General features: G+C 38.0%; 1 protein-coding gene across 14 annotated transcripts in view; it reads left to right on the top strand.

Annotated features, from left to right (window-relative positions):
• LOC100765285 (protection of telomeres protein 1) overlaps positions 1-20,353 on the top strand; it is a 48,461-nt gene extending 28,108 nt beyond the window's left edge. For 13 of the 14 annotated variants that reach the window (XM_027416764.2, XM_027416768.2, XM_027416766.2 and 10 more), the window contains 10 exons: positions 888-1,057; positions 5,964-6,052; positions 7,247-7,309; positions 10,182-10,338; positions 12,345-12,550; positions 13,318-13,453; positions 14,693-14,781; positions 16,438-16,529; positions 18,098-18,203; positions 19,498-20,353. In XM_027416764.2, coding sequence (XP_027272565.1) covers positions 888-1,057; positions 5,964-6,052; positions 7,247-7,309; positions 10,182-10,338; positions 12,345-12,550; positions 13,318-13,453; positions 14,693-14,781; positions 16,438-16,529; positions 18,098-18,203; positions 19,498-19,610 — 1,221 coding nt within the window. In that variant the 3' untranslated portion in view covers positions 19,611-20,353. The remainder of the gene's footprint in view (positions 1-887; positions 1,058-5,963; positions 6,053-7,246; positions 7,310-10,181; positions 10,339-12,344; positions 12,551-13,317; positions 13,454-14,692; positions 14,782-16,437; positions 16,530-18,097; positions 18,204-19,497) is intronic. The other variant, XM_027416767.2, reaches the window with a different exon arrangement.
• Positions 20,354-24,664: the final 4,311 nt, after the last annotated feature.

Below are 24,664 nucleotides of genomic sequence, written 5' to 3'. Positions count from 1 at the left end.
GATCTGCCTGTCTCTGCCTCCCGAGTGCTGGGATTAAAGGCGTATACCACCACCACCCTGCCACTTTTGTGTTTTTATTGTCATTTCTCTGCTTGTAAAATAATGCTTACTGCATTATTGACCAGATTAAACAACTAATAAGCATCAAGTAGATTTCATAATGACATTTACTCAAGCTTTTAATGAGATACAACATTGTCTCCAGAAAGCATTTCAGATAATAGCAACTTGTCATCTTTACTCTGTGATCTGTTCAGAAAGATAAGGTCGGTTTACAGAATATATTTTTGCAAGACTATCATAAAAGGCAAGTGCTGTATTTAAAATTTTGATTTCCATAGAATTTGTAGGATGGGGAAAAACACATGGTGGCACATACATATAATCCCAGCAATCACAAGACTAAGGAACAAGCATTGTTGTGGCTATCAAGAAAATTAACCTGTGGAAAAAAATAAAGGTCAATTTTATGTAGTTACGTGATTAAAGTTTTCTAGTATCTCATGGTGAAAGGATTTTATTCCTCTTATTTAATCTCATTTTAAATTTATTCAAGCAGATTCTTTTCAGAAAGAACTATCAAAAAGAATTTTATTTAGGCCTTGGATTCCTTCAATATATTTTATTGATGGACCTCTAAGAAAGGGCCTGCTTGTGTTGTGTAATGAGCACATTGATGTGTACACAAACTTGCCCCTACACACGATATGACATGGAACCCATGAAGCTGATGGCAGAGCACAGTGCTGCCCTACTGCCACTATCCTCTAGTTAGCTGTTTTCCTTGGTTGTTGAAGTTACTAGCCCCTGTTGATTACGAAAGTTTCCAATATGAGAAATGGTTTTCATTAGGCCTTTTCTGAAATGGTCTTCTTCTGTTTTCTTAGATTGGAAGCTTCCTTAGAATCTACAGCCTCCATACCAAACTTCAGCCCATTAATTCAGAGTCCATGACTTCACTGGTAAGGCTAGAGTTTCATCTTCACGGAGGGACCAGCTATGGTCGGGGGATCACGGTCTTACCGGAAAGTAACTCTGACGTAGATCAGCTGAAAAGGTGAGTATTTTATATCCATGCTATGAAAATACAAATGTGGTCATTATTAGGTTAATTTACAAGGTAGCATCGTTCCTGGTTTGTGTGAGGCCTTTGCCTTATCCCTGTTTCTCCTCTTTTCCTTGCAGAGAATTAACTCAGACTCTAGCTCTGACTATGCAGACTGGGCCACTGATATTCCTTCTTAGAACCGTCTCCACAATGTTTATTTTTTAATATGTAGCCAGCTGAAAAGAGACTCTTAGTCCAAGTAGTGAGATGTAGTAAAGCCAGTAATATAATGTAAGTTTTTCAACAGTTGTATTTTTTCCAATCATGTTCATTTAACATTTCCCATAACGAGTATAGCAAGCAGCAAACAGTGTTAAACAGGTTTCTTTCAGTATACAAAACTTGCTTGATTACAAATCAGGAACTGAAGTACTTGCCTAATCATACTGTGAAAATAATGAATCTTCTAAAGTGCATCACAAAGCATGGTAGTGCCTCACATTTTAAAAAAAATTTTAAAGGTTATGTTTTGTTTTTTAAAAATAGCATCTAAAACCCTGTTTTGAGTTCAGTTCTCCCATGTTTCCAGGGGGTACCATGTACAGAGAAACACTTTCACATTCTAGAGGGAGAATCCATTCATCTTTAGAGAAAAAGCATACCATTCCATGAACTGATGTAAAATTTCTGTTGTACCAGTTTTATTTCAATTGCTTTTAACATTAATTTTCTATTTTGTTAGTTCCATATTATTGTAACTCTAGTATTAATTAGTATATCATTTCACTTTTCCAATACTTTTCTTAATTAAATGTTTTTCATATAATATATTTTAATTATATCCTATCCCACTCCCTATCTCCTCCCAGATCCTTCCCTTCTCTTTCTCAAAATAAAAAAAACCAAACAATGAAACAAATAGGAAAACAAATCAAAAGACACATACACACAAGAGGAAAATCAACAGAGACAGAAAATAAAGCAAAGAATGCACCCAAAAAACAAAACAAAAACAAAAACCCTTGGAGTTCCTTTTGCATTGGGCAAATACATTGGGCATGAGTCCTGCCCTCAGTGACATCACAGAGAACTGATTTTCCCTTTGCCAGGAGGAATCATTTGTAAATAGCTTCTTGGTTCAGGCTGGGACTTTGTGTCCATTTTGCCCACTCAGTGCTGAGATTTTTGTCTAATTTGAGCATGTATGGGTCTTATGAATGCTGTCATTGTCTCTATGAGGGTCATGTGTGCCTTAGCCCTGTTGTTTCTAGAAGGTGCTATCTCCTTAGAGTCATCTACCACTTCTGGCTCTTAGTTTTTCTGCCTCTTCTTTAGCATAGATTTCTGAGCCTTGAGGGCAGGGCTTTGATGTAGATCTGAGTGCTTCAAAGTCTCTCAGCTCTGTGCACATTGTCCAGTTGTGATCTCTTCATTAAGTACTATCTACTGCAAGAAGAAGCTTCCTGATGAGGCTGAGTGATGCTCCACTCCATGGGTATACCCATGTGTTATTAGGAATCATTTTATTGCTACATTCCCGTAGCAGAATAATCATAATTTTTTTACTACAGGACCCATGACCTATCGTTGGTTCTTGTACACTTTAGCAGTGTAATGTATGGGTACAATCTCAGAGAGTTGGTCTTAAATCCAATTTTTAAAAGTGGTGAGTTACTTCTATAACATTTGTGCCAGTGTTGTCCTGATCTATATTGTAGGTATCTGCTGCAGGCAGCATGATTTGTAGCTGAGTGAGATGGATGTTCCCCTGAACTTGATTATTTTTTTCCCCGTCTATTTTTCTTTTAGGTATTATGTTGTCTTGCTTTTCTAGAGCTTTTAAGGGTATCCTTAAATTATTAATATGAAATTTCTCCAGTGTTTTGATGTAGGCTCTAAATTTGCTTCTTATAACCACTTTCATGGTGTTCCATAAGTTTAGGTATGTTATATTTTCATTCACCTTTATAAAGTTTTTAATTTCCTTCTTGACCCAATTATTCTTTTTTTTTCTATATTTTTTTATTTAGGAACAAGCTTGTTTTACATGTCAATCCCAGTGCCCTCTCCCTCCCCTCCTCCCCTGCCCCCCACTAGCCTCCTATCCCATCCCCTTTCTGTTTCCCAGGGAGGGTGAGGCCTTCCATAGGAGACAGTCAAAGTATGTGACCCAATTATTCTTTCAGTAGTGGTTTGTTCAACTTCCATGAATTCATAAGGTTTCTGTTGTTGATATTCAGATTTAATCCATAGAGGTCAAATGGGATACAGGGTATAATTTCAGTTTTCTTGTATCTGTTGAGACTTGGTTTTTTTTTGTTGTTGTTGTTGTTGTTTTTGTTTTTTTTTTTTTCTTTTGCTGTTGTTGTCCTAATATGTAGTCACTTTTGGAGAAAATTCCAAAACTGCTGAGGAGAAAGTATATCCCTTAGTATTAGGGTGGAATGAATGTTCTGTCATTGCTGTTAGGTCCATTTAGCTTATGAGTTATCTAACTCCAGTATTTCTCTGTTTTTATCTGGATGACTTGTCTATTGTCAGAAGTGAGTGACTGAGGTCAGCCACTGTGTGAGGGTTGGTATGTTGTTTTAGCTGTAGTAATGTTTCTTTTATGAACTTGGGCCCTTATGTTTGGTGCATAAATATATAAAATTGCAATATCCTCTTGGGTTTTTCCTTTGAGTATGGTAGTGCCTTCCTATTTTTTCTACTTAGTTTTGGTTTAAATTCAGTTTTGTCAGATATTAAAATAGCTACATCTTGCCGGGCGTTGGTGGCGCATGCCTTTAATCCTAGCACTGGGAGGCAAAGGCAGGCAGATCTCTGTGAGTTCCAGGCCAGCCTGGTCTCCAAAGTGAGTGCCAGGATAGGCTCTAAAGCTACACAGAGAAACCCTGTCTCAAAAAAAAAAAAAAAAAAAAAAAACCTTTTTCCATTCTTTTGCCTGAAGGTGTGTTTCTTGAATGCAGCAAAATGTTGGCTCCTGTTTTCTAATCCAGGGGGTTAGTATGGAGGAATTGAGGCCATTAATATGAAGAGTTACTAATAAGTAGTATTTATTAATTCTTGATATTTTGTTGTGGTGGTGTGGTTTAGACTAACCTGTGGGGTTATTTATTCCTTGTATCCTCTTGGGTGTAATTAACCTTCTCTTCAGCCTGGAAATTTGCTTCTAGTCCTTTCTGTAGAGCTGGATTGGTGCACAGAACTTGCTTGAATGTGTTTTTATAGTGAAATGCTTTTCTTTCACCATCTATTGTGATTGATAGTTTCATTGGTACATTTGCCTGAGCTGGCATCCATGGTTTCAGCCCAGGCCCTTCTGCTTTTACAGTCTCCACTGAAAAGTCAGTTGGTATTCTAATGGTTTGTCTTTATATGATATTTGGTCTTATTCCCTCCCAGCCTTTAATATCCTTCCTTTCTTCTATTCCTTTAGTGTTTTGATTTCGTATATCATGGGGAGTTTATTTTATGGTCCTTTCTATTTGGTGTTCTTTATACTTCTTGTACTTTGATAGACATCTCTGTAGATTGGGGAAATTCTCTGATATTATTTACTTGAAAATATTTTCTGTACCTTTGACCCAGTTTCATCCTTCTTCATTTATTCCTATTACACATGGAAAAGATCTTTTCATAATGTCTAGTTTACTGAATATTTTGTGCCTGAATTTTTTTTTGACTCATCTGTCAGTTTCTTCCACCTCATCTTCAACGACCCAAAGTTCTCTCTTCCATGTCTTGTACTCCGTTGATGAAGCTTACTTGGGAGATTTTTGTTTGACATCCTTAGTTTCTCATTTTCAGTTTTATTTGGATTTTCTTTAATAATTCTCTTTTTAATTCTACTTTCATGTCTTGAATTGTTTTCATTATTTCAGCTGTCGAATTTTCAAATTCTTCATTAAGGCATTTATTCCTATCACCTACAGGTCTTTAAACACATTCATAATTGCTATTTTTAATTCCTTGTTTTATACTTTGACTAAATTGCTTTTCTCAGGGCATATTACAGTAGAGTTGTTACCTCTGAAGAAGGCATATGGTCTTGGGTGTTTATGTTTGTGTGTCTGTGCTGTGATTAGGCATCAGGAGTTAAGATGTTTGAGGTATTTTTTTGGTGTAGATATCTGGCTGTGTATGTTGGGTAGGTGTTCTCTTCTTTGGTTTCTTTGGTGCAGTCTGTATCCTAGCCAAGTATGGCAGCTGTAGGATCCCTGAGTCCCAGTGACATGTGATGACTGCTGTATCCCTTGTAGAAAGAAAGCTGTCGTGTTTGGCAAGGAATCATAAAGGAATGAAGAAGGGAAGGTTGAGGGGGCGGCATTGGAATTAGTGGGCTCCTGGGACTGCACCGAGACCCTGAGTCCCAAGGGGGATGTGAACAGGGATGTGGTGGTCAGGCTGCAGTGGACTAAAGGTAAGTGGGAAGACTAAAATGAGAGGACAGAAAGGAGAATGTGGGTCCCTCAGAGAGAGGGTTTTCCTCTGGTCAGTGGAGTCAAAAAGGAATGAAGATGGATAGGCTAGAAGGGATGCTAAAAGGGGGTTGGGAGGCTAAAGAGGGCTGCCAGGTAGAACTATGCAGGAAAATGGGGGCTTTGTCCACACCAAGAGGCGGTGTCCCTAGTTGATGGTGCTTACTTTTCCAAACTTGAGTGACATTATCTAAACTGCCAATGTTAGCCATTAAATTCCCAGGCAGTTTGTTTGATTGTTTTTGTAGTATTCTACTGACACTTCATATCTTTTTTTTTTTTTTTTTACCTTTGCTCTAAATTTTGAGGGTATTGGAGTTCTCAGACAAGCTGGAATCTGCCAAATTTTGTAATTTAATGAACTCCTGGGTTTAGTGAGTAGATTACTGTAGTGACTTTCTTATGCAACTTGACTTCATATCTTTGCATTTCAGGGCTTTAGAGTCTGTAGATTTGACAACCATTCAGCCTTCAAATGATACCTGTCAATCAGAAAATGAGGACCACTGTTTAACACCTTCAAGTAAGGACAGTTTATAACACTGACATTTTACTTCTTTGAATTTCATGAGTACAGTTATCTTCCCTGTGTGTCTTTTTTAAATTCATATGTCTATACAGGTCGTATGCATGTATTCACATTAAAATAACACTTTCAATATTTGTCTTTACCATATCCAAAACTAAGCCTGCTTTACTTTTCAGTATGTAATCATGTTTTCAAATTAGACTAACAGTGATTACTTACTTTCCTATGTGTATAGTGTTTTGTATTCATTGAAAAGGAAACAACAACAACAACAAAAAAAAAAAAAAAAAAAAAACACGGTTTGGATTTCTTAGGCAACTAATTTGCTTACCAGTTTCCAAAAGGAACAGAAGGTTCCCTTATTTTTATCTTAACCAGTCCATAGTTATTGATCATAGGCCTCTTGGATTTTGATGCATAGACTCGAGTTTTCCAGATTTTGCAAAGGTGTCTTTCTGTAGAAGTGAATGGTAGTGCGTGTGCTTTTGTGCTGTGTTTTGAGATTCATGTGTGATGGAGCATGTGTGTCAGTAGCTCATTACTTGATGTGGAGTGGGAGGAGTGATGGAAGAACTTCTAGTTAGAGCATTGTGTTTCATTTTCATGTTTAGATGGCTTCAGTGTCTACCAAACCATCAAGTGGATCTAAATACAAGTTTATTATGGGGCTTTCCATGTGCCACTTATGAGTGTATTGTGAAGTATGTGCTCTCCCTTACTAATAATTCTTAGTGGTTGCAAAGTCATTTCTTGTTTTAAAAAAATACTGTATTCTTTGTGAATTGCCTTCCTTTCTTTGTCAGCAGTCAAAGTGTGGGTTGATGTCTAAGCTCTGTCTAAGCTCTCTTTGATCTGTTGGTTTGTCAGTGTTGATATCAATGCTGTAGTTTCTTGATTACTGTCTTGAACTCATGTAGTATAAATACACTAATGTTCTTCTCTCTCACTATCTTCCATTGTCTAAATTTCCCTTGAAGAAAGGAGAGACATTGACTATCAATTCTTTGTTACTTTTTTTAAGAATTACGTTGAATCTGCAAATAAATTAGGGGGAAAAGATATTGCAACATTTATTTAGACTTTCTTTAGTTTATCTGGTATTGTTATATAGTTTTAGTTTTACATTAAGTTTCTAACAGACATTTTATAGAGCTACATATTTTGTGGTTTCCCTTTCTCTTCCTGTAGGCTCCAAATCAGATTTGGTCTCACTGTACGAGGTAGAAAGATGTCAGCAACTCTGTGCTACAAGTAAGCCCACTTCTTGTACAGTAACCAATGCACATATACCTGCTTTGTAAGCTCACTTCTGGTAGAGTAGACAACTCACAGATACTTGCTTTGCATTTGCCAGCCAATCCCTTTGAACCTACCAATGATGGTACATCCTTATGGGAACGCTCAATGCTTTTATTTAGCTTTTATTTCCTACAGTGGTATAAGATAGAATGCATACATGTGCATATTTCTGATTTGAATATATACATTTCATACATATACATATATGAAGTTATAAATAATTAAGATTTAGTAAGTTTGTAGTATTCAGTATGTTATTAGCTTAATGAAATAAATTCTGTATTACATTAATTTCAATAAAATTCTGTAATGTGTTTGACACTGTACATGTAAGAAATTCTTTACCCTGTGCCTGAATACAGTGTTAGTACATTTTATCAGATACATCTCTGCTGTTTCAACTAAGTTGATAAAAAGCTTTTATCCAGAAGAAAATACTTGTGTGTTAAATGTGTACTGCTGTACAGTAGGAGTTTGTCCTGTTGGAGAAAGGAGGTGTAAGTATGGAATGGGAGCTGGAAGTGAGGGTCCCTTGCATTCAGGCTTTAGATGTTATGCAGAAATTGTTGCAGGTGCACTGTGCAGAGGCAGTGACATCCAGGAGCAGTAGGCATATGCAGTGCACAGAAAATATACTTAAGAAAATATTCCATGGATCTCTGTGAGTTCAAGACCAGCCTGGTCTACATAGTGAGTTCCAGGATACAGGGCTGCTACACAGAGAATGTGTGTCTTGAAAAACAAAAAATATTCCAGGTACCTCTGGAGATAAAACAGATTCCCGAAGCGGAACAAGGGAATTAGAGATAAATAAAGAATAACATGAGTTGCTAGAAAATAAAGACATTCTCAGTTAATAGTAAATAGCCAGTCTGGGACAATGTGCTCATCAAAATGTTAGTGATGGGTTCGAATCCATGGAGTGAAGCCAGGGTGTATGAACTCAGCTTGTTAATGAGGAAATAGGAAACTGGGGTTGCATAGAAAACTCTATGGGCCAGAATGACTAACAAATGTAAAAAAGAAAAAAAATTAAAATAGCATCATTTTGCCAACACAGTGGTAATTATTAGTTTAATTGGTAATCAGTGGGTTTTAAATTACTAGATTCTAAATGTTTGATAAAAAATAACACATTTACCCTCTGCTAGTTACAAGGGTGGGGAATTAGTTCAGAGTAGAGTTGAGCTAAACATCTTCTAATTGACTACACTAGTTCCTCCCCTGGAGGAGGAGGTCTGTTCTCATGGACCCATTCCTTGGATGTACTGAGACTCAGTACAGTGTCATACATGTAGTCTCTGTGACAAACAAGCATGATTAGAATCTCAGAGTGAGAAAAGCCAGTGAGGCCTAAATGGATGTTCAGCAAAAGAAGTAGCTGCACTTCTCCAGTCAGTGTCATAGGGTAAACATGTAAGTAGACGAAGGGTCGTTTGATTTTGAAGCCTGAACACATGAAGATAAATTGTTTAGGAGTAGAGCAGAAAGTCAAAGACAGCTGGAGAGCGGATAAGTGTCTGGTAATCCCATAGTAGTGTTAGGTCTGTGTTAATCATTTGTTTTCTAAAATAGGGAAGTACACACTAGAATATCTTAAATCCTGAGTAACACCTGCTATATTAAGTTATTTAGACAAAGCACATTCCAGCCATCCCAGACCTTCTATATTTCTGTTTCCCAGCCATTTGTGCTGTTTCCAGGCCTTCTCTTCTGATTGCTTCTCCTCCTCCACATCCCCACATTCCCTTCTATATTCCTCCTCCACCGTCTCCCCTTTCTACCTGCAAAATGAATCCCTTCTTTTGCAAACACTGCATCACTGTGATAATCGAGTTCTGCCTAATAACTGTTTTTATCTCACACCCTGGCTCTTTGATAAAGGAGAGTATTTCAAATCTGATAAAGTCTTGAATTTGAAATATCTAGGTCAAAAGGCCATGAGACAAACAATATTTAGTGAATGTGTTTTGTTAATGTCTTTTGGTCAAATTCCAGCTAGAACATAAGCTGTTGCCTGAAAGGTTTTGCCTAAGACATTGACATTGAGGATTTTACATGTTACACAGGTACTGTTCATTTTATTGGGGAAATAAACCTTGCTGTTTTCCATAAATTAGAAATTTCCTGGGAATTTCTATTAGTTCTATACAGAAATACTTACACACCTACTATGTAAGTACAATTTAGTGATATATTGTTTATGATTTAATAAAGCTTGCCTGAGATTCAGAAAGCAAAGTCAGCCACAAGCTATAGAGGTCAGGCAGTGATGGCACACAACTTTAATCCCAGGACTCAAATGACAAAGGCAGACGGATCTCTCTGAGTTCAAGGCCACCCGGGGCTACACAAGATTGACTCAGTCTAAAAGAGTTACAGAGCCCACACGTTTAATCCCAGGACTCAGGAGAGACAAGACAGATTCAGTAGGAGGCATTCATTCTCCAGCCACACTGAGGAGAGGTAGCAGTTTGAGGCTTGGTGAAGGGCTCATGGATCAGCCCTTTTAGCCTTAACCAGAGGTGAGAGCTAGTGGCTGGCTGCTTTGCTTTTCTGAACTTCAGCTTGAACCCCAATATCAGTCTGGGTCTTTTCTTTTTTTGTGTGTTACAGTAAAATAACCCTTGTCCAGGTTACTCAGCACCTGGGTACCTGCTGTGTGCCTGGCTCTGTGTCCATGGGCCAAGTGAGCATCTTGAATCACTGTGACTATAGCTGAAGTTAACTTGATTTTATGGTATATATATTTGATTCCAGGAAATTCATGCTGAAGACACCCATACTTTTATTTGCTCCTATTTAATGTAAATTTTCTCTAAAGCACTTACAGATCACCATTATTTAGAGAAGACACCACTGTGTGCCATTTTGAAGGAAAAAGCCCCTCAACAATATCGAATCCTAGCAAAACTGAGGTCATATGAGCCCAAACGACTTTTCCAGTCTGTTAAACTACTTTGTCCTAAATGTCATTCATTGTAAGTATTTTCCAATTAAAAAAAAGTTTTCATGTCATATTGTGTGTATATACGCATGTCCATATGTGTGTGTGTGGTTTTTAAGTCCTAAGAAATGAGTAAATTATTTAATTTAGAGTATTTTAAAAGAATGCTAATGATTTAAAGGGAAAGTCCTAAATTCCTACAAAGAAAATCCTTTTAAGACATTCTTGGAAATAATAAATAAAAATATATGTTTTCAGATGTTTGGTAGTTTTGATACACCAAACAATTGCATTAAAATTTCCTGTCACACTCAATAACTTAGTAAGTGCAATGCCTTTATTTCAAACACCAATTTCTATGTGAATATATAAACACATAGGCATATAGGGCATTTTTTATTCTTATCAATACATATTCATTTCAACATGTGTTGATAGTTTTAAGTCTTGTTTTTCAATGAAGTGTCTCATAGTCCCTCAAAATACAGAATGGCATCTTGGAAAATACAGGCAGTGCACAAACATGCACATTGGAATAGTGTATGTCTTAGGGTTTTTATTGCTGTGAAGAAGGAAAACATTTAGTTGGGGTGGCTCACTTACAGTTTCAGAGGTTTTGTCATTGTCATTATGACCGGAAGGATGGTGGCATGCAGGCAGAAGTGTTGGATCTGAGAGTGGCAGCAGAAAGTCAACTGAAAGTCACAGTGAGGGACACATGAGCAGAAGAGACCTCAAAGCCCACCCCCACAGTGACATTTCCTCCAAAAAGGCCACACCTCCTAATAGTGCCACTCTATTTGGGGGCCGTTTTTTTCTGGACTGCCATGGTGTACATCAAGCTTTCCCTGTCATATGTAAATGTGTTTGCATATTATCTGTTAATATCTCTTTAGAGTAATGTGGGTACTTTTTTTGTCTTGCAAAATTTGAGACTATGGTGTTTCAGGAGAAAGTCAGTCATTAACTCTGTTTAGTAAAAATTGAGGTGTCTCTTTGCTACCCATGTGATCATAAACTCTCAGTTGTGATTAAACTATATATGAAGATTTTAAGTAATTTGTGAAACATTACCAAATTATATTTCTTTTAGTTCCATAGGATTATACGGCTTTTTAAGAATAAGGTTATGCTATGATGTTCTTCTAGACAATAAAGCATCTTAGAAAGTGTAAGAGATAACCTAAAGGTACATGCCCCACTGGTGACAGAATGTGAATAAGTACTTCAGACTTTTAATTCCAAACCATGCCATTTTTAATGCATGGTAGTTTATGAGACTGATAGGAATTACCAATCATTAAAGACAAATGGAGCTAAATAACACTTTAAAGTAGGTGCCATGTGACAGTGAGATTAACTGGGGCTAAAGACATGGCCACTTGTACATGACAACAGAGTGGGACTGGGAGTAACTGTAAGTCACCTTGGGCTCTACAGTGAGCATGGGCCAAAGAGTTGGGTCAGCACGTGAAGATGCCTACTGCCAAGCCTGATGACCTGTGTAAAGTCCCTGTTACCAACATGGTAGGAGATTGTGCTCTGACCTCTGGCATGTGTGTACTCACACAAATACAACTTCTCTGTGATTATGGTATGGATTTACTTAACCATTTCAGTGGTAAACACCTCTTGAATGAAATCTGTTAAATCTGAAATGAAATTAGTTAAATCTTAAATCCTTAACTTAAGCAAGCTTAGCTAGTTTAATTTACATATAAAATAGTATTTAAAGTTTGTTTTAGATTATTTTATTTGGCTGGCATGCGTGCGTGTGTGCGGTGCGTGCGTGCGTGCGTGTGTGTACCACATGTTTATCTCTTGCCCTCAAAGTTCAGAAATTAGTTACAAATGTTTGCAAGTCACTGTGTGGGTGCTGGCAAATGAATCTTGGTTCTTCACAGGAGTAGCAAATGCTCTTAACCTCTGAGTCATCTCTTCAGTTCTTAAAATAGTTTTATTTTTAAGTAATTTATTAAATTGGAATTTTGGAGAATATACCGACATTGTTTGCTGATAACTTGTCATTGATCATTTTAGGCAAGAAGTTCCATATGAGGAAAATGTGGATAAAATTTTGCAAGATGCTGCAACTAAAGCCCCAGATAGCAAGCTGCAGGATACATCATTGTATGAGTCAGAAGTCTGGACCACTGAAGGTCAAGGAGGGCGACAGGTCGCTGTCCATTTTGTGAAAAGTGATGGCGTCCTCCCTCTCTCAAATGAATGTCTAATTCTGATTGAAGGTAAGATGCTTGTTACTGAGTTTTTAAACTATTCTTTTGTACATTTTCCACTATTACTGTTAACTGTGTCTTTTTTATGTGCATTGGTGTTTTGCCATGGGTGTTGGATTCCCTAGAACTGGAGTCACAGATAGTTGTGAGCTGCCATGTAGGTGCTGGGAATTGAACTTGGGTCCTCCTGAAGAGCAATCAGTACTCTTAACCACTGAACCATCTCTCCAGCCCTATTGACTATATCTTATGCTCACCTGATACCTATGAAGTAAAAGTATTGTTAATTTACATTTCTCAAACAGTATATCAAATTCAAATATATGTGAGCACACACATCTACCAGAGTTGTCATAGTATGCATTAAATTCTAATTTATCTACTTGTTGGACTCCTGTCTGTAATCTTATCACCTGAGTGGCACTAATAAATTGGCCAATTGCGCATGTGAAGCTGTCGTCTTGGCCTCTGGATGTCGCTGCTGGGTCATATAATACTGGGATGAAAATCCTCAACCTAAGCAGAAAGGAGCCTTGAAAAGCCTTGATACTTTGTCAACTCTACTAGATTGGAATTGTGCTATTTATTTCCTGTGCTTTATCCATCTAATTCTTCTGTGACAGTTGATATTTTTTTCTTTGTCATTTAGAGTTTAATTTTTTTCCTAATTTGCAACTCCCTTTTCTGTGACACTTGCTGTGTCACACATGTTACTTGCACCCTGCATCTTGCTCTGATTCTCTATGTACTACTGAGTTTCTTTATTGTTTTAACAGGAGGACGGCTCTGTGAAATCTCTAAACTGTCAAGCATCTTTCACAGTGTGATCCCTGTGAAGTCAGGCCCCGAGGACCTGGAGCTCCTAGACATTGCAGCACCATTCCTCATCCGAGGAAAGGTGTGTCACTATGGGTGTGTGTTCATCTTGGGCATCTGGGAATTACAACTACATCTCTATTGCCTATCTTTCAGCCACTGTATGTCCAGTTGATACTATTATTCCAGTTCTTACTTAGAGACAGTCCCCAAGCTAAATGATTGTGCCACGGTGGTACAGATTGGTACAGGTTCAGCAAACTGTCCTTTGCAGTTTGTGACTCAATCTTTTTGAGTGTGGTGGTGAAACACTGCATGCTAGGGAGCAATAAAAAACTAGAGTTCCCTGGTAGTGACTGATTGTCAGGGTCAGCAATAACATGCTGAATGCTATATTCATGAAGTTAGATGTATTGGCACAACCAACCCTGTTGTCAGTTCTAGAGTACCCATGTTCAGTTTTTCTTATACATTTCTAGGGATCTAAACACTCCATGTGGGACACATAGGCTTGTAACATTTTGTTTCTTAGTCACAAACTAAACTTGCTTCTCCCACAAGAGTTTAGATACTAGCTAAAGGGACATTTCAGAGTTGCACATTGAGTGAGTTGCAGAACTGCATGCAGCACTTTGCAGAGTTGCTGCAACTGAAAAAAGGCAGAGAGGAGTAGGGAGCCTGCGGGTTCAAGCTTGGAAGGAGAGTGAAGTAAAGCCCCCTATAGTTTTGATGAAACAGTCACCCTGAAAACGCTCTGCCTTGCGAATCCTTGTACTGCAGCCTTGATAGATCGTGTTACCCCATTTCTCACCCACCCCCCCTTCCTTCTAAAAGTATATATAGTGTTTGTTAGTTGTTACAGTGAGCTTAAATTTTGATTTTTACTAGAAAATTACTTCCTGCCATTATCATAGCCACCCGGTTGTGACCCTTAGAGTGACCAATGGGCTTTGCCCTTGGTTTTGATTCATGTACAACAGGTGAAAAACTTAAGCCTTAAAATAAAAGTGAATGTTTGTAGCTAATTCCTCAGAAGCACCCGGTGTAAATGTCTGTAAATGTCCTGCAAGGTTTGCATACCACTTTGTTGAAATATCAAAACCCACCCACCGTGCTCTGTTGTTCTCCTTTGAATAAGTCCATAAACTAGGCTTTGCTTCTGACATGATCATCTCTCATTCTTTTCTTCTCACTTTCCTAGTACAGAGTAGCTAAGTCTCAATCAGAAGACCCAAGTTATATGCCTGCCTGCCTGCTCTGTCACTGCTAATGTTAGTGAATGAATGAATTTGATTATATTTAAATGCTTCCCAGTTTTTTTCTTACTCATTTCAGATGTAAACAGTGCTCAAACTTGAAACCCATACAAAACTTAAGTACCATTCCTAATAAAAGACTGTGGATTCCTTCCTCTGTGGCAGCAGGTGAGCTGGATGTTTGTGTCCTAAAATTTTAATGCTGTCATCTCACTGACTTATATTTCAATATTTGTGAATACTTATGGCAAAACTAGATTAACTTTCCTTAAGTGAAACCTATTTGCAACAATTGTAGTGAAAAATAAGGGCTAAATATTTAAAATACTTGCAATCATTTAAAGCATTGTAAACATAACCATATTTTAGTATTTGACCACTTGTTTAGTCATTGGTCACAAATACAGATCCTGAGGAAATCTTTCTGACTCAGACTTAGTGTTGGACAAGGTATTGAGGTGGCTGTTACCATCCTATGAATCTAGGCAACACACAGGAGTCTGTTTATTCCACACATGACTGGTCACCCAGGCTTTGCTTTTAGCATTCAGGAGTGTGTACATTATTAAAGCACAACTTTTAGACAGTCCTTAATAGTGAAGTCAGATCTGCCTACTAATACAGATCATGTTCTGTCTACTAGAATTCTTTATTACAGGTTCATGTCCATTTACTCTTCTGTAAGGACAGTGCTCTTTGTAGGTCTCACATTGTCTTTTATGCCTCTATTGAGTATATTTTCAACTTGGCACTCTCCCCTCCTTTGTTACTTTTCCATTCTTCTGACTCCTCCTTTGTCTCCTTAATAAATGTCCATTTTGCTAGTGTTCTTTTTCTCCGAGTTTGCCCTTCACTGCCATTGAGAGCTGTAGCTTTAGTTTGGGCAACTCAAAATATAGTGAGAATTATTATTTTTATGAAACTGTACACTCAGATTCCTTCCCCTAGACTGAAATTCTGTTTTAAAACTTGTGTATGTGTGTGTGTGTTTCTTGTTATATTTTTTTGTTTTGTAATACAACTGTCTCATACACTGGCCCAGTGAGGTCCAGTGTTACTGTGCATGAGCTTCGCCTGTGAAGCTGGCCAGTGCCGCTTCGCCTCCTCCATATTTTGAATATCATCCTCCTTAGGGCTGTTTCAGTGTAATTGTTGAGACCTTCTGAGGCCAGAAACTTGGTTCCTGTCTTATTGCTATTACATGCTCAAATTTGTTTCTCTGTCCAATTTACACTCTGTCTTCTTAATCTTCCTATCAGAATACGGTCTATAAGAATGCAAGATAATAAAACATTCCATAAATCTGTTTAGTGACTTCACCTCCTGAAAAAAAAGGTCCTTGCCTTAACTGCAAATTCTCATGTTTAGTATCTCCAATTTATTCATTCTGCTTCATTCTAGCAATTATGGAACCCAAGATTCCGGTTTGTATGTTCTTTCCACCAGATGACATCTCTGAAAAGAAAAAGAAAAAGAAAAAAGAATTGATACTTTACTCAATATGCAAAGGGGGATAAGCTTTTAATAATATTGAACTGCGTGCTGCTTTCTAGAACATTCTGTGGTTTTAATTTCATTTTGCATATAATTAACATGTAATGAGTTGCATTTAATTATTCGCTTATTATGGTTCTACAAAGTATATGTTCCTAAGGGGTTCTGTTGAGTGGGTTTAACAAATTGACCCTAGAGAAGAAAGCATTCTTGCTGTTGTAACTACTCTCAGTAAACATCATCTGCACCTTGCACTAGAATAAAGCACTTTGGAGTCTACCTTACGGAAAATCTAGCAGCCTGGACTAATGTGCTCTTTCCTCTCTCTAGTTCTAGGCATTGTTCCTCTGCAGTATGTGTTTGTTATGACTTTCACTTTTGATGATGGAACAGGAGTATTAGATGCTTACCTCAAGGATTCTGTGAGTGTCAGACATGCTACAAATATTCAACCAAAATTTATATTTCAATTTTTAATGTTCACCCTACTTGAGTTTTACTTCACTGTAATTTATTGAGACCTTTTGAACCCTAAAACTCACTTTCTCTGTATTTTGCTCTTAAAAGGATCTAAAATAACTTGGAATATATGAATGAAATGTAGCCACATAAGTCAAAAACTGTGTGGTGTATAGCTTTTGATTTTTTCAATTAGGAATAAAACTTTTAAAAATATCAAGTTGAAGAATCAAAATCTGAGGAGCCATTCTCCCTGTCATTCAGAAATTTCCCTGCTGGGTGAAAGAGCAGACATAGAGCCACATTGTTGTCCCCTCACTGTACTTGAAGGAAGTGCAGTTACTTGATGAACAGATAGTGGATTATTGCATAAGATGCAGAGGAGACTGAAGAATGGTGTCAGTCCTGACACTAGTAGTTGGAAGTTGAGAAGTCCTTGAGGCCTCCCTTAGCTTTGATATTCCCAAACTCACACACACACACACACACACACACACACACACACACACACACACACACACACACACACACACACACACCCCGTCTCTAAATCTGAGACTGTTTGTTTTCCTGCACCGAGTGTAACAGTATACATGGGGCACTGGAAGCAAGGGAAGAGGCCAGTGATTTTTGGCCTGCTTAATACTGATGTTTTTGGTGACCTCAACCATAAAATTTTGTTTCTACTTCATAACTATAATTTTGCTGCTGTTATAAATTGTAATATAAATACCTGATATGCAGTATGTCTGATAGACGACCCCTGTGAAAGGGTTATTCACCACCATCCCCAAGGGTTTCAACCCACAGATTGAGAACCACTGACCTAGGCCCTAATGTGACTTGGTCGAGTATGTTGCCATGACTGACTGCCCATGTGGTTGTTTGCTCTCTTCCTGAGGTCTGGCTAATGCTACGTAGCCCAAATATCTCAACTTCAGATGGCATTGTTAGGTTTTCTAGAGTGACCCATAACTCCAGTAGACAGTCAGTTTACCCGTTTACCGGCTCTCACACGTCATGATATACTAAAAGCTAAGAGGAAGACCAATCTTTTGTTAGGGTAAGACAGTTTTTTGTTTGTTTGGTTTTGTTTTTGGCTATTTGTTGTGGGTTTATTTATTTGTTTGTTTGTTTTAGCTTAACATAAAATAGAAAACAATCTAAGTGATTTTTTTTCCTCCAGGCTGCACAGTTCATGCAGTCACTTATTAATCGGATGTTTACTGAGCAGCTGATTTATGCTGTGTATGTGTTCAAATAAAACATTTAGCAAGGCAAGAAAAGTCTCTAAAACATAATGTAGAAGGGGAAAAATTAAATAATTTTTTGTTAATGTTATATCCTTTCATACTCAACATTGGATTTATTTTCCTGAGTACACAGTGTCATCAGCCTTGGTACGTGATCTTACCATGCATCAATGTGCATCATATATATATATACTCATTTTAGCAAATTAGTTACTGAAATTCTGTGCATTAAAGCTTTGCAGATGATGAACATCTCCTTTGTTTACCATTATTTTTAGGAGAAATTTTTCCAGATCCCAGCATCAGAAGTCCTCACTGATGACGACCTTCAGAGGAATCTGGAAAAAATCATGAATGTGATTTGTCCTCCAGGAATAAAAATTGGTAGGCAGTATTTCAAAGGTGCTTCTTTCTCTTTCTTGAGAAAGCACCTAGTGTGGATCTAATCCATAGACTATGGGTGGAAGGAGGCAAACTGTACTAAGTGTGAGCAATAACTTCATCCATGTAGTGATGGAACAGCTGCAGAAGCAAAATAAATATAAATAAGGGAGTTTTAAAATATTTTCTAGTGCATTTGAAACATAGCACTTTTGGTAACAGCATATTTGATTCTGAGTTTGCACGTTCCAGCAAATGAATGCAGTTTGCAAACAAACATTTCTTCAAATAAACTGCATTTGTCTTATTTGACTCAGTGAGTTTCCTCTGTGGTATTAGTGATCTTCAGAATTTTCCATTTTTATTTTGCAAAGTCTGTGAACTTTGATTCTGCATAGACACCAGCTTGTCGGCTGGCTCCTGCACAGGTAAAACTTGTGCCCATTGTAGCTGCTGCCACCAGGTCCTTCTGTGGTCAGTAATTCTTCTCTGTTGGAACCTGTAGACCTAAACTGTGTTAAGATGTTTGATTCATCTAGTAATTGTTCTCGTTGACAAATCTTCCCTCTGTCTGCTTTTCTGTTGCTGATGTGACTGTTAGACTTTGATCCTCATTAGGGTTTCTTCCTCCACAGTCAGTCTGTGCATTGTAACATCAATTTCCAAGAGATGGGAAATTTTGCTTACCCAAAGCAAAGTTTTACTCAGATACATTTATTTGTTTTCAATTTCAATTTGTGTTAGCTATTGCACTTACCATGCTTACATTTCTAGAAATAAGTCTCTGGGCATGGTAACTTTTGACATATACAGGCAAATTTATTTATGTATATATATTTTACTTTGTAAGTTATACCAACCATGCATAGGAGCTCCTCACATTACCTTGGTGAGCTCGAGTGCCATACCAGATACCTGGTAGACCTACCAGAGCCTTCTGATGACGTTAGAAGTGAGCCTTCCTTGCTCCCCATCAAACATTATAATGGCATCATTGCTGCCATTGTGGCGGGGCCCAAAGCTGATCCCATCTGGGCATCTCACATGAAGACTCAATCGAATGTGATATTAAGTTCAGGTGCTACCTCTTTCTAGTCAATCAAGGAAAAGCCAGGGGAGGCCCATAAGTAGTCAGCATAAGAAGAGTAAAACATGGGTGAGATGATTGACTGCTTCTGGTGGCAAGTATTTTGTAAACTTTTAAATCACTTTCATCTGAGGTTGGGAAGAAACTAATTAGCATTACTGGTTATATGCTTGGTATAATGGCTGAATGACACTTCCTCTTGGTCTGTAGATGCATACCCTTGGCTGGAATGCCTCATCAAGTCCTACAATGTCACAGTTGGAACGGAGCAGCGAATATGTTACCAGATATTTGACACCATGGTTGCAGAAGACATCATCTAGTCCTGATGTTCAGTTCAGTGTGTGTGGGATTTTGAAATCACTGTGTGTGATTTTCAGAACACACTTTAATATTCTTAAAGTACCATCCCATTTTCACTGTAGTTTAATTTATTTTGTATAGAAAGGCATTTCTTGTGAATGTATTAAAATATCTTTTTGCTCAGCAAACCCAGGGTGACCACAAAAGTTAAAAAATAAGGCCACACTTTGTGTGGAGGGACCAAATTTTTATTTCTTCTTTCAGTTTCTTTAAAGGAGCTGTACTGTTATTAGACACTGAAGATCCATTTCCCATCATGAAACACTTGTTTCTTTCTATTCTGTCCACCCACCATCCCCTAGCTGTGTTTCTTTTCCTGTCGTGAGTTTTATACCAGCAGTTGATATTAATGTGCACGTAGATAAGAACACGTTCTCTACTTGAGGCTCCTGGCTTTCATTGATAAGACAGTGGTGGCTACTTTTCTTTCATCCTATTCCATTTTACTTTATATATGTACAGAGGAATTTCTTAGCCAGTCTTGGGAAAGGAAGTCTTCCTGTGCTTTTATACACAAATACCTGCTTAACTGAGTTTGACTTAAACAAATGTGATGGCAGATATCCTTCTGTTAACTATGAATATGTTTTATTACCATTGGTTAATTAAAGAAGCTGATTTGGCCAATAGACAGGCAGAATGTAGCTAGGTAGGAAATCCAAACAGAGATGGAGAAAGAAAGAAAGAAAGAAAGAAAGAAAGAAAGAAAGAAAGAAAGAAAGAAGGCAAAGTCAGGGAGACACCATGTATCTGTGTAAGGGGTAAGATGCCAGAACATTACCAGTAAGCCATAGCAACATGGTGATACACAGATTAGTAAAACTAGGTTAATTTATAAGAGAGAGCTACTCAGTAATAAACCTGAGCTATTGGCCAAACAGTTATATTTAATATGAGTATCTGAGTGACTTTGCATAAGCAGCTTTAGGGACCAGCAGGACAGAGAAAAACATTCAACTGTACAAATGTAGTAAAGAGGGTATTTAAGGAGGAGGCAAAATTGTTTTAATTGGTACTGATGTTGCCCATTTTATGATGAGTCTATCACTTTGAATGAGATGGTGTATTTGATTTCCACTTCTCTGTGTAAATGGAGTTCTTCTATCCCATACAAGCTAATGAAGTGATGAAGTTTAGGATTTTTCTACTTCAGCTGTATCATCTTTTTCAGTAGCCTTATGATGTAAACATTTTCCTACATTGCAATAGAATGCTTTTGAACTCAACCGTATTTATCCAGTTTAAAATCATGAGTAGTCAATCACTTATGCACAAACATGTACATATGTGTATATATGCATTTATGTGTTTGCTAAAAAACTGAGGGATAACAGATCTGTGCAGTGTAAAATAATAAATAAATAAAATGCTCACATTTCTACAGTTTCATTTTAAGTGTTTGTTGGTGAAGCAACATGATGAGGTGGGTACTGTAGTTCAAATCTTGAGTCTTCCCAGATGGCCATAAATTGAAGGCATGGTGACTGGCCCATGGAGTTGTTCCAGGGCCTAGGGAAGGAACACCTTGACCTGTAGGGCCTAGGGAAGGAAGTTTGTTTTGGGATGGCATGCTCTGGGAAGGGGTTTTCAGGGCCTGACTGCCTCTTGTCTCACTCTGCTTTCCTCCTGCCATGAGGCAAATAGACCTCCTTCGCTTTTATTACCAAAATGTCCTGTGTAGGCACAGGCCCATAACAGGGCCTAGTGACCATGGTCTGGAAATTCTGAGACCATGAGCCAAACATCTCCTCTTTATAAATGTTTTATCACAGTAACAAGAGTCGAACTCAGGAAGAATGCTTATAGGCCAGATACTTGGAGCTGTCTGCATGCCAGGTGCTACATTCAAATCTTCACATGTGTTTAAACCTCAGAACAACCAAATCATCTAAGAAAGCTGAATCCTGTTGGAATACCAACTTTAATGCTTCCTATGTTTCTATGTGCTGGAGTCATGTGTTCAGTACCCACAATCTATATTAGTAACCAGCCCAGCCAGCACTCTTAAGGGTGATGTGAGCCTTACTTTAAATAGCTGTAGGAAGTAGCAAAAAAACCAATGTGTTTTCCTGCATATTATCTTTTATCTAGAAATTTTCATCTCTTGAACAATTGGATGGTAGTTCATCATGCCAAGGCTAAGTACCTGTCCATTGTGTGGTAACATCTTCCTGTCTGACTAAACATATATAATTAAGGAAGTATTTTGTTTATAGCCTCTGACTCAGTTTCCAGTTTATGTAACATTGTGTAGACGCCATTGGGTTGTCTTGATTCTGTTACATTGTTATATCTATAAGACAAAAAAGAAAAAAAAAACTTTAAAAAATGTACCTTAAAAGTTGGAGATGTGGGCCAACCGATCCACAACGAGGTGAGTGAGCCTCTGCTCTTATCCAACCCTCGTCCAAACCATCATTCACCCCGACCTCCCCGGCCTGTGCCTGTTTGGGGTAGACACGCCCAGGCAGGGAGGAGCTCCCTGAATCTGGTAACACCCCACTCTTCCATCCCTATCCGCCGACTGATCCACAACGACAGTGAGGAGACTACCAGGAGAGGCAAGACTATCCAGAGCTGTGGACATTGAATTCTTGGCCCTCACACACCACTGGGTCACAAGAGGAGATAGAGAGACCTCCCACCTGCACCCACTGGAAGAAGATATGGGAAGAAGACAGAATAAGATCTCACTCAAAAACAGAAAGATCAATATGACACCACCAGAATCTAGGGACTCCACTCCAGCAAGATCTGAAAAGCCCAACACAGAGCATGAAGAAGACATGGACCTCAAAAATTATCTCGGCAAGATGAGAGAGACCTTTAAAGAGGAAACAAGAAAATCCCTTAAAGAAATAGGAGAAAAAGCAAGCAAAAAATTACACGAAATGGAGGAAAAGACAAACCAAAAAATTCAAGAAATAAACAAATCTCTTAAAGAATCTAAAGAAACCCAAGAAAAAACAACCAAACAAGTGAAAGAAGTTCTTGAAACAGTTCAAAGCATGAAAGTTGAAATAGACACAATAAAGAAACCACAGAAAGAGGCGATGCTGGAAATGGAAAGGATGGATAAACGATCAGGAACTAAAGATGTGAGTATAACTAATATAATTCAAGAGATGGAAGAGAGAATCTCAACTATTGAAGACTCGCTAGAGGATATACATTCATCAGCCAAAGAAAACCTCAAGTCCAACAAATCCCTAACACAAAATATCCAGGAAATATGGGACACCGTGAAAAGACAGAACATAAGAAAAATAGGTGTAGAAGAAGGTGAAGAAACACTGCTCAAAGGTACAGAAAACATTCAACAAAATCATAGAAGAAAACTTCCCCAACCTACAGAAGGATATGCCTGTGAAAGTACAAGAAGCTTACAGGATACCAAACAGACTGGACCACAAAAAGAAGTCCCCCTAACACATAATAATCAAAACACCAAATCTACAGAATAAAGAGAAAATATTAAGAGCAGCAAAGGAAAAAGGCCAAGTAACATATGAAGGCAAACCTATCAGAATCACACCTGACTTCTCAATGGAAACTCTGAAAGCCAGAAGGTCTTGGATAGATACCCTACAAGCACTAAGGGAGCATGGATGTCAACCCAGACTACTGTACCCAGCAAAACTTTCAATCACTATAGATGGAGAAAACAAGATATTCCATGACATAACAGATTTAAGCAATGCATATCCACAAATCCAGCACTACAGAAGGTCCTGGAAGGAAAACTCCAACCCAACAAACATAACTACACTCACAAAAACACAGGCAATAGATAATCTAATTTTACCAAACACAAAAAGAAACAGGAGGGTGAAATCCACACGCAATGACACCACCAACAATAAATCCAAAACCAGCTCTTAGATCTGTTACCATTCTCCATTTTCCTGATTTCTTTTTTAATAACAAATACAGGGTGATTTCAAGGGCTGATTGATTCCTCAAGATGCTGAGCAGTTAATTGCTCCTGCAGCAGCTATTCCCTCATGTTCTTATTCCTCCTGCTCTTCTCCATTTCTCTTTCTTCCTCCCTCCTTCCCCCCATGCTCCTAATTTACTCAGAAGTTCTTGTCCCTTTTCCCTTCTCAGGGTGCCCATGTATGTCTCTCTTAGGGTCCTCCTTGTTCCTAACTTCTGTAGGGTTGTGAATTGTAGACTAGTTATAATCTGATCTAATATCCACTTTTGATTGAGTACATACCATGTTTGTCTTTCTGTGTCTGGATTACCTCACTCAGGATGGTTTCTTCTACTTCCATCCATTTGCTTGCAAATTTCAATATGTCATTGCTTTTTACTGCTGAGTACTACTCCATTGTGCACTCCATTTTCTCTATCCATTCTTTTGTTAAAGGGCATCTAGGTTGTTTCCAGGTTCTGGTTATCACAAATAATGCTGTTATGAACACAGTTGAACAGATATGCTTGCAGTATGAAGGATGCACATCCTTTGGGTATATGTTTAAGAGTGGAATTTCTGGGGCTTGAGATGGATCAATTTTCATTTTCCCGAGAAACCACCATGCCTGTTTCCACAGTGGCTGTATATATTTGCATTCCTGTCAGCAACGAAGGAGTGTTCCTCTTTCTCCACATCCTCTCCAGCATAAGCTGTCATTGTTTTTTTTTATTTTAGTCATTCTGATTATTTTTATAAAAAGCATTGTTTCTCAGAATGCCCTGATTGCATTCTCTTTTAAGGTGACCTTGTCTGCCACAATTAAAACATTTACCATTTTGATTTTTTCAAACATTTCGAAATTACCTTTCCTATCAATGCACCATCATGGTCATGAGCTTCAATATTAATTGTATCTCAGATCCATTACTTCAAAGGTGCTGACCTTGCCTTTAAAGGCCTAATTATCCTTTTCCATTGAGAATTTTAATTTTCCAAATGCAGAGATTCAATTATTATTTGTCTAGCTTCTGAATCTGGAACAATTCTATTTACTGTTGAAATCAGCCTTTGTAAGAAATTCATGAAGGCTTTCTT

The sequence above is a fragment of the Cricetulus griseus genome, chromosome 5, assembly GCF_003668045.3.
Source record: "Cricetulus griseus strain 17A/GY chromosome 5, alternate assembly CriGri-PICRH-1.0, whole genome shotgun sequence".
Classification (NCBI taxonomy): domain Eukaryota; kingdom Metazoa; phylum Chordata; class Mammalia; order Rodentia; family Cricetidae; genus Cricetulus; species Cricetulus griseus.
The sequence above is the reverse complement of the archived record's forward strand: the minus strand, read 5'-3'. Positions and strand labels throughout refer to the sequence as shown.